General features: G+C 44.9%; 2 protein-coding genes across 4 annotated transcripts in view; both read right to left on the bottom strand.

Annotated features, from left to right (window-relative positions):
- Positions 1-5,359: 5,359 nt before the first annotated feature.
- LOC146990487 (mid1-interacting protein 1-B-like) lies at positions 5,360-7,476 on the bottom strand. 3 transcript variants are annotated; one of them, XM_085802881.1, is made up of 2 exons: positions 7,156-7,476; positions 5,360-6,642 (listed from the first exon to the last, which is right to left on the bottom strand). In XM_085802881.1, the coding sequence occupies exon 2, from the start codon at positions 6,476-6,478 to the stop codon at positions 5,963-5,965; it is 516 nt and encodes a 171-aa protein (XP_085659007.1). In that variant the 5' UTR covers positions 6,479-6,642; positions 7,156-7,476; the 3' UTR covers positions 5,360-5,962. The 3 variants fall into 3 exon arrangements, with proteins under 3 accessions (XP_085659007.1, XP_085659018.1, XP_085659029.1); XM_085802892.1 differs by having other exon boundaries at positions 7,333-7,470; XM_085802903.1 differs by lacking the exon at positions 7,156-7,476 and adding an exon at positions 6,905-6,943.
- A 727-nt stretch (positions 7,477-8,203) lies between these two features.
- The window catches only part of LOC146990486 (tetraspanin-7-like), a 5,298-nt gene continuing 3,160 nt past the window's right edge, over positions 8,204-10,341 (bottom strand). The window contains exons 5-7 of the mRNA XM_085794722.1: positions 8,574-8,729; positions 8,403-8,486; positions 8,204-8,275 (exon numbers count right to left, since the gene is read on the bottom strand). Of these exons, the coding sequence (XP_085650848.1) occupies positions 8,207-8,275; positions 8,403-8,486; positions 8,574-8,729 (309 nt within the window). The 3' untranslated portion in view covers positions 8,204-8,206. The remainder of the gene's footprint in view (positions 8,276-8,402; positions 8,487-8,573; positions 8,730-10,341) is intronic.

The raw sequence follows: 10,341 nt of genomic DNA, 5'->3' as shown, positions 1-10,341 counted from the left end.
CAACTTTATTACTGTAATGTTTAAAATGTAAACTGCAGGTTTTCTGTCATTTAAAACTAACCTGGTGTAATTATATGCTTTGACCAGCAGATGGCGCTAAATCAGCAGCTGGAGCCAGGAGTGAGCCACCTCAATGTTTCTGGAGAAAACACAATGTAAGTGTGATTTGTAGCTGAAGTGTTGCAGCTCAAACATTTCTAAATGTCAGGATGAGTGTGACAAAATGTTTTTTGTGTATGTGTTGTCCCAGGTGGAGAGCCAGAGGTGTTTGTGAACATCACACTGAAGATCTTTTCTGGGCAAATAGAATAGTAGGCAACTGGACTTGTATTTGTCTGGGAAGACGTTTCGCCTCTTATCCAAGGGGCTTCATCAGTTCGTACGCAACAAGTCTCACTAGTCGGCACTAGTTAGACAAAGACAGTGGAGTAAGACCCAGGTATTTAACCTCTATGGGAGCGGTCCTGCTACTGATTCCACACACACAACCCATCAGGACAGCCCTAGCTACAAATACCAATCGCCAATTACAAGAAAGGATGTTGTTTAATTTCTTAATTCTTCTGTCTTTCATTGTGTTACTTGAGACAGGCTCTATCTCTAGATCTCTAGATCTCTAGATCTCTAGCCGGACAAGGAGTCAAACTAGCTATAGAGTCAAACAGCATAGATCAGCATGATGCTGATCTATGCTGTTTGACTCTTGCTCTATTTTTGTATGATCCGGTCGTGGTGCAATGGAGTCGCTCCTTGCCTGTCAACGCAGTGGTCGCTAGATCGAGACCACGCACAGTTTTCATCATCATCATCATCATCATCATCATCCTGCTTCAAAACAATCTTATCAACAAAGACCAACCAAACATGTCAATGAAGGAGACTGTCGGAATTATTCACTTATTCATCTTCATGAGATAACTCCATCTCTTCAGCTCAACATTCAATCACTCTGCAGTACAAAGTCCACATGTTCAGTCAGTACAAGTTCCAACACATCAAGAGCCAGATCCAGTGGTTGGTGCAGTGGTGTCTTCTCCTGACTGCTCACTAGGGGTGCAACGGTACAGGTAGCCCACGGTACGATATGTACCTCGGTTTTTGGCCACGGTTCTCGGTACGGTTTCGGTATGTGTTTTGTGCAGAGAACTTTTTTTTTCTCCCAAAATAATGTTTATAATTTATAATATTTCTAATACAGCTCTCCTCTCTCTCTATCTCTCTCACTCTCACTCACACACACACACACACACACACACACACACACACACACACACACACACACACCTGAACTGTCAGTGAACAGCCCCTAGCTCCTCCCTCTGCACACTCCTTTAGTCTTTCATGATGAACACTCTGAAGCAGCTTTCAAACAGAGATTGCACTATATTGCCGTCATGGAAGACGTCACTATGCTGCAGCCACAGTCTCTCACTGGGAAAGAAGGAGTTAGTCTATTGTGTTTTTTTTAAACAGCCTTTCACCACCTCTCATCTCTGTCAATCAACTCCTGCTTGACCTCGGTCTCTCTATCGCGCGCGGACACGCGGGCACGCGGATACGCGACCACACACGTGCAGTGTGCATGGACAGAGTTGTGCTGGAACTCTAATAAAAGCTAAATGTGCTAAATCGCGCTAATAACTAATTAATTTCCCCCGCGATTGCGATCAGCAACCGCTCATGCTGCCGCCTGTTTGTTTTCTTTTTTTTTTTTTTTCCCCTCTTCTGTGTGTGAGGCTGAGCTGCTGCACTTTCAGTTGCAGGGGGGGAGTCACTGTGAGTGTGTGGAGGCTCAACAGTGATTGGACATCGACTCGCGGGGGCGGGCTTTCGCCTTAAACGGCCAGGCACACACATACACGGCACAGCTGCCTGTAAAGCAGGAAGAGCTGATGGAAGCTGAATCTGAAATACCGCGGTCCAAGAGCGTATTGCACCGTGCAGGCCGTACCGAACGGTTCGGTATTTTACCGAGAACCGTTGCATCCCTACTGCTCACACAGTGGTTGTGTGTTCGAGACCACGCTCAGCTTTTGTTATGTATGTTGTTGTGCAGCCGTACGAGTCAGTAAAAGTTCCAACACATCTGATCTCAGATCTAGCGCTGGTGTAGTGGATAGGCTACTGGCTCTGGACTCAAGAGATCGCCGGTTCAATCCCTGGTGTTGGCTCCTTGGTTTTCTCCTTAAGTTTCTTTGTAGCTGCTCTGACGATGTCAAATACACTATGACCAGTGGCTTGTCTCGGGCTCGGTGGTCGAGTGTGTTGCGTTACCGCTTTGGGTAGCGAAGCCCCAGTGGGAGCAGTCCCCTCCCCTCCCCACCACCACGACGATGGGTACCAAGCCCCAACGGTGGGACAGAAGAAGGCCGGACAAGGGCGTTACCGACTAATGACCGATGCGACCCCACCGGACCCGACCGGTCCCGACTCGACTTATGTGTCGTTCGTCTCGTTCGTCTCTGTGTTGTTCGTCCGTCTGAATGAATGTGATAAATAGGAACTAAAAGTAAGGAATAAAGTAGATAAGTAATTGACTAAATAAAAGTAATAATAAGTAACTAAAACTAAGTAGTAAATAAAAATAAACTAAAGTAAGAACTATTATTAACTATTATTATATTTTTAAGTAATAAAGTAAATAAAATCCCACTTATTTACTCACTTCTCATGCATCGCTCTAACCGGGCTTCTTCCTCTCTCACTGTCCCCCCTGGGGATCGAACCCGTGGTCTGCTGTACCCAAAGCGGCAGCGCAACCCACTGTACCATTAATCGGTGTGACAGAGACACTGGTCATAGTGTATTTGACATCTTCAGAGCAGCACACAAGAAACTTAAGGAGAAAACCAAGGTGCCAACACCAGGTCTTGAACCAACAATCTCTGTGTCCAGAGAGGGCAGACAACACCACTACACCAGCACTGGATCTGAGATGAGATGTGTTGGAACTTGTACTGACTCGTACGGCTGCACAACAACATTCATAACAAAAGCTGTGCATGGCCTCGAACTAGCGATGTCTGAGTGCACAGTCAGGAGAAGATACCACTGTACCACCACTTGATTTAGTTCTTGATGTGTTGGAACTTGTACTGACTCGTACTGTGGCACAGCACCATATACAAACCAAAAGCCACACATGGACTCGAACCCACAACCTCCGCAGCCATTAACATGAACAGTTCCACTGTACCACCAGACCACCAACAGCTCCAGGTGTGAACATGTGGACTTTGTACTGCAGAGTGATTGAATGTTGAGCTGAAGAGATGGAGTTATCTCATGAAGATGAATAAGTGAATAATTCTGACAGTCTCCTTCATTGACATGTTTGGTTGGTCTTTGTTGATAAGATTGTTTTGGAGCAGGATGATGATGATGATGATGATGAAAACTGTGCGTGGTCGTGAACCAACGACCACTGCGTTGACAGGCAAGGAGCAACTCCATTGCACTACGACTGGATCATTAAAAAAACAAAAAAAACTGGGAGTGCTGATCGTGAGAGGATCCTGGTGTTCAGGGACAGACAGACCCCTCAACCTTTTCTAGCATCATGAGAACAAACTAGCTATAGAGTCAAACAGCATAGATCAGCATCATGCTGATCTATGCTGTTTGACTCTATAGCTAGTTTGACTCCTTTTCCAGCTAGAGATCTAGAGATAGAGCCTATCTCAGTAACACAATGAAAGACAGAAGAATTAAGAAATTAAAGGGATAGTTCACCCAAAATTCAAATTTCACTCATTATCTACTCTGGGAGAAGTTTCAGAGTCCTCCGTGCCTTCTTGGAGTTACAGCGGGGCTCCGTACAGCATTGTATGTCTATATGACGGTAGCGAACGGAGCTCACTTTTCTTCATCCAAAAAGACACACCAAAAAACATCCAAATACCTTCATAGTGCTTGTCTGTAATGTCCCTCTTGTACTGAAGCCCCGACATGATAAATTGTTCCGAAAAACATTAAATACCGTAAAACTTCAAATAATGGCCGAGTCCCAAATTGCCGCCGGTCCCAATTAACCGCCGGGTGTAGCAAAATATTTTTTATATTAAACGGCCATCCCAAATAAACGCCGGGTCAAACATTGTTTTTCTGGTTGCCAAAAAATATTCAATGCAAATATAGCGGGTGTCTCGTGACGTTAAAGACGGCCGAGGACCGACGAGACGCCTCTGGGCTGGTTGCTCCTGCCCGGTCTGTCCACTCCTCTCATCCGCACTTCAGCACCTGTCCTGGGCTGCACCGTGTCGGCTCGGCTCGCTCCTCGTTTTAAATGACTTTACTCCTTTTAAAAGTAGCGTTAACAGCCTACTGTTCTCTGATTACTCATACGCGTATTTAGTTAGGCTATACGTTGCATTATTATTAGTTATAGGCCTATTCATTCAATCAAAAAAAAAAAAAAAAAGGACGGTGGTGCGAGCCAACACAGGTGCTGAAGTGAGGGAGAGGAGTGGAGAGACTGGGCGTCCGCAGGGTTTTTGCAACTTGCGGCGGATCAAGAAGGGGCGCGGAGGACCGACATGACGGGGGGTCTCAGTCTCCTGGTACCTGTGCGGGCCAGGACCGCGGAGGTTAGCGAGACCGAGAACGAGTCCGCCCTGGCCGTATTTACAGTAATGCCTCGAGAAACGCACGTATCGTTCCACCGCCGCCTGCCGCCTCAGAGTGAAGCCTCTTTCCCCAGAAGGAGGTCCAGGTTGAACACTATTAATAAACGCAGGTCCCAAATAAACGCAGGTCCCTAATAAACGCCGGTTGATTTGAACGATTTAAGCAAATAAACGCCCGGGCCTTTATTTGGTGTTTTACGGTAAGTCTATGTTTTAAGCTTGTTTGTAGTGGAAGCTCCCGGTCTCAGTTCACTGCTCTTCCTGTGTCTGTGCAAATCTCCCGCGATTTGCATCGACACCCAGTTCACAGCTCCGTAAATCGCAAAAACACTGGGAGCTTCCGCTACAAACCAGCTTAAAATAAAGATAATGACTGAAACTTTTTCTTTCATAGTATTGAAAATGGTATCAAGTATTTTTCTGGGTATCAGTATTGAGTTTGAAATTCTGGTGTCGCGACAACTCTAGTCCAAAGTGTGATTCAAACTTAAACATCTTAAATATCTGATGTCACTTTTAGATAAATTCATGTATTAAAATATAAACAAAGGAAAACTGAACTCATTTAGAATAATTAGATAATAATTAGACTCCAAAATGAAACACTCCAGCAAGAGGACAAAAGAGAAATAACAAAAGTGTTGAAGTAAATAATTAATGAACCAAAACACAAAACTACTCATCAAAACCTTTTAATGTACAAGCTTCGACGTTCAATAGAAAAACACACACAGTTTCTACACAGGCGTTGTCACAGTGCATTTTTATTATTATTATTATTAAAGCTGAGGCTGCTGCTTCCTGTTGTCATGACAACACAAACCACATCCTCCTCCTGTAACGACTGTAACTGTAACTGAGGTTTTGACCAACAGAAGATGTGATGATGAGTTCAATTGACCGACGACCTCAGGGAGTTTTATTTTGAAAATCCCAGACCTGTGTGCAGTTGAAAACAAACAGGAAGAAGCTGCTGCTCCTCCTCTTCCTCCTCCTCCTCCTCAGCGTTTGCATAGATTTAAATTTACAGCATGAAATAATAAAGGACCAACGAACACAAACACACGTGACCCTGAAAACAAAGAAAACAGTGCAAACAACCAGACGCACAACTACAGACACACAACCAGCCACAGGTGTTTTTATGTCTGTTCAACCAAAGTAACGTTTGGTTCGGTGGTGCGTTCAAGGACACTCCGACACCAATCGAAGGAGTCGAACGTGACCTGAAGCTTCGTTAAAGCCACAGTTTGATGTTAACGAGTCCGGTCCAGATGAAGCTGGTAGAAAAACGCCGGCGTGGTCGTTGGAGCGGCGAGGGCGGCGGTGCCTCGGCGTCAGCGTCCGCAGTGGCCGATCTCCTCCTTGTAGCGGTCGGTCAGCAGGTTGGCCTTGTGCGTCAGTTTGGACAGAACCGTGTGGAGTCCGTTCAGGTGGAAGTGGAACTGTTTCTCCAGGTCGTCGTCCTCCTCCTCCGCTGCCATCGCCGCTGCCGCCTCCGTCACGCAGCCCGCCCTGTCCTTGCCCCGCCCCTCGCCGCCCTGCAGGACGCCCCACTCGATGTCGTTGCGGATGGACTTGAGCAGGACGTAGGAGCTGTACATGTCGGTGGCGTCCTGGGGGAAGCAGGTGGAGCCGTTGGAGCCGTTGTTGGCGGCGTCCTCGTCGTCCGGCGGCGGAGGCGGAGCCGGCGGCGGCGCCTTCGTCTCCCCGCTGTCGTCCAGTGGGACGTCCCGCAGGAGGCTGGGCACCATCACCGTCTGGTCCATGTTGTTGACGGCGCCGATGAAGCGGTTCATGGCGTTGAAGAGTGAGTTCTTCTGGTTGTAGGAGTCAGACGCCTGCTGCATCATGGCGACACGGTCCCAGCACGCCGCCGGCACCGTGCAGAGACCGACAAACTTAGCGCCTTTAAGCTCTTTAGAGGATTATGAGGCTGAGGGAAGCTGCAGCAGATCCTGGGTCAGCTCTGATCTGGACCAGGTGGAGCAGGTGACCTCGCCACGCCCACGCGCTCCTGAGGTTTGACCCCGACCGGTGCTGCAACACAACACACACACAAACACACACACACACACATACACAGAGAGAGGCTGAGTTTCTCAAACTGAAGCTGTAAAGTCCAGACAACAAGTGAAGGCGTCTGAGGAACCAGGAAGTGTCCGTTAGCTACAGAGCTAACTGTACAACTTCCGGTTGGTTGATTACACTTAATGACATCATCAGGTCACACACCCACGGACACGGACACGGACACACACACACACGGACACACACACTGGGAAGAGAACCGTTAATGATGATCCGTCGTTAGTCGCTGCTTCCATCATCGAACAAGTTCCTCATCTTCACACACACACACACACACACACACACACACACACACACACACACACACACACACACACACACACACACACACACACACACACACACACACACACACACACACACACACACACACAGGGAAACTCTGACGTCACATCACGTTCCGTTAACATCAATGTGTTCGTTAGTAACGGAAACTCACCGTCTCTGTCTTTCTCCGCTGTCCGATAACGGAAGCAGACTCTAGACTTCACATTCAAAGCGTCTGTCGTTGGAGTAAAAACGGTTCCGTTACCGGCGGTTTCACCCGAACTCTGACGGACCGTGACGACCTGTGACGAGGCGCCGGGCTCCGGTGGTCGGTCAGCCGGCAGCTCACCGTGTGTCCTCCGCCGTGTGAGCCGTTAATCCGCCGGAGGAGGAGGACGACGACGAGGAACCGGCACCGGTTCAATCGGCTCTGTGACTGCGGAGACTGAGCCGGAGGGGGCGGGGCCTGGACCGAACCTCCGGAGACAGCCAATCACAGGAGGGGAAGAGCTTCGGACGTCACGCCGAACGTTAGCACGTTCCCGGAGCCACAATGGCGGCTCCACGCCCCCAGTTTCATTCAGGCTGGAAAGATGTTCTGTTCGGTTTGTTACTGACAAGATAAGAAACTAAATTCACAGTTTTATTAAATTAATTTCTTAATTACTTTATTCAGATTTTACAAACACAAATCTACATTTTTAGGCAAGAAGCCACATTTATTTTAGTTTTTTAAATTTTATTTCTATATAAATAAAGAATGACAATGTATTTCTACGTAAATAAAAATGAGATGGATCACAGGTTACATCAGTCTTCACTTTTATTATTATTGAACATTTTATTGATCTGGTTCCACTGAAAATAAATGATCAATGATCTGGTTTGTTTATTTTCACAGAATCAACACACACACACACACACACACACACACACACACACACACTGATCAACACAAATATGACAGCGAGGTGACATTTAGCAGCTGTTCTCAGCCTCATCACTGAGAGTCCAGTTCATGTCGAACAACAACACACAACATACTCATACACACACACACACACACACACACACATACACAAACAGGTGCTTCAGTTTCTGATCAGTGTTGTTATTGATCATGTGTTTGTTTCTTCACAGGCGACCAATCAGCTTCAAAGGAAGTGGTATCAGTGTCACGTTTCCATGGTGATGTGGATTTTCGCCTCGCTGTGTGTAACCTGTCAGACCATCTCGTACTGGTTGGCGTTGACGAAGCGAGACAAGCAACAGGCCAGAGACACACCGATGACCTGGAGACACACACACACACACATTTATTTGTATGTGTCCTCAGACTGCTCCTTTAACTTTGTCTATACTTCTTAGATGTGGTCTCCATGACAACGAGCATCACTTTCTGGACTGACACACACACACCTGAGAGAAGGCGACGCCGAACGTGACTCCAGCGATGATCCCCATGTTGCTCTCGATGAAGGACGTCACCAACTCATAACATCCCTGCACACACACACTCTTCATGTCAGTCTGGTGTGTGTCTGTGTGTGTTTATGAGTCTCTATGTGTGTGTGTGTGTGTGTGTGAGACCTGTGTGTAGACTTTGCGTGCGGCCAGCGTGGCGTTCCTCAGGTCGGCGGCGCTGCAGTCGGACAGAGAGACGCAGCAGCTGGAGGGAACTCCTCCCACAGGGAAATAACTGCTGCTGATCCAGGAGCTGTAGTTGTACACACCACAGCAGTGCAGCTACACACACACACACACACTGTAGTCAGTAGGGTAGGGATGTCACGATTACAGATTTTCTTGGTACGATTATTGTGATTATCACGATTATTATGCATTAATTAATTTAACACTATGAATGTGTAAAATCAAATATAGTCAAAATATAATTACATTAATCTCTCAATATAGGACCACCTATCTATCTATCTATCTATCTATCTATCTATCTATCTATCTATCTATCTATCTATCTATCTATCTATCTATCGTTCTATCTATCTATCGTTCTATCTATCTATCGTTCTATCTATCTATCGTTCTATCTATCGTTCTATCTATCGTTCTATCTATCTATCTATTTATCTATCTATCGTTCTATCGTTCTATCTATCGTTCTATCTATCTATCTATCTATCGTTCTATCTATCTATCTATTGTTCTATCTATCTATCGTTCTATCTATCTATCGTTCTATCTATCTATCTATCTATCTATCTATCTATCTATCGTTCTATCTATCTATCGTTCTATCTATCGTTCTATCGTTCTATCTATCGTTCTATCTATCTATCTATTTATCTATCTATCGTTCTATCGTTCTATCTATCGTTCTATCTATCTATCTATCTATCTATCGTTCTATCTATCTATCTATCGTTCTATCTATCTATCGTTCTATCTATATATCTATCGTTCTATCTATCGTTCTATCTATCTATCTATCGTTCTATCTATCTATCTATCGTTCTATCTATCTATCGTTCTATCTATCTATCTATCGTTCTAGCGATCGATCTATCTATCTATCGTTCTATCTATCTATCGTTCTATCTATCGTTCTATCATTCTATCTATCTATCGTTCTATCTATCGTTCTATCTATCTATCTATCTATCGTTCTATCTATCGTTCTCATTCTATCTATCTATCTATCGTTCTATCTATCTATCTATCTATCGTTCTATCTATCTATCGTTCTATCTATCGTTCTATCTATCGTTCTAGCGATCGATCTATCTATCTATTGTTCTAGCGATCGATCTATCTATCTATCTATCGTTCTATCGTTCTATCTATCTATCGTTCTATCTATCGTTCTATCATTCTATCTATCGTTCTATCATTCTATCTATCGTTCTATCCATCTATCGTTCCATCTATCTATCGTTCTATCTATCTATCGTTCTATCTATCGTTCTATCTATCGTTCTAGCGATCGATCTATCTATCTATTGTTCTAGCGATCGATCTATCTGTCTATCTATCGTTCTATCGTTCTATCTATCTATCGTTCTATCTATCGTTCTATCTATCGTTCTATCTATCTATCGTTCTATCTATCGTTCTATCTATCTATCGTTCTATCTATCGTTCTCATTCTATCTATCTATCGTTCTATCTATTTATCTATCGTTCTATCTATCTATCTATCGTTCTATCGTTCTATCTATCGTTCTATCTATCGTTCTAGCGATCGATCTATCTATCTATTGTTCTAGCGATCGATCTATCTATCTATCTATCGTTCTATCTATCTATCGTTCTATCTATCGTTCTATCATTCTATCGTTCTATCCATCTATCGTTCCATCTATCTATCTATCGTTCTATCGTTCTATCTATCGTTCTA

The sequence above is a fragment of the Trachurus japonicus genome, chromosome 2, assembly GCF_045865225.1.
Source record: "Trachurus japonicus isolate A0001 chromosome 2, Traja_1.0".
In the NCBI taxonomy this organism is placed as follows: Eukaryota; Metazoa; Chordata; class Actinopteri; order Carangiformes; family Carangidae; genus Trachurus; species Trachurus japonicus.
Note: the sequence above shows the minus strand (reverse complement) of the source record. Positions and strands in the feature narration are given on the sequence as shown.

Coding starts and splice junctions, on each gene's coding strand:
- LOC146990487 (XM_085802881.1), bottom strand. CDS start 6,478: ATGATGCAGCAGGCGTCTGACTCCTACAACCAGAAGAACTCACTCTTC.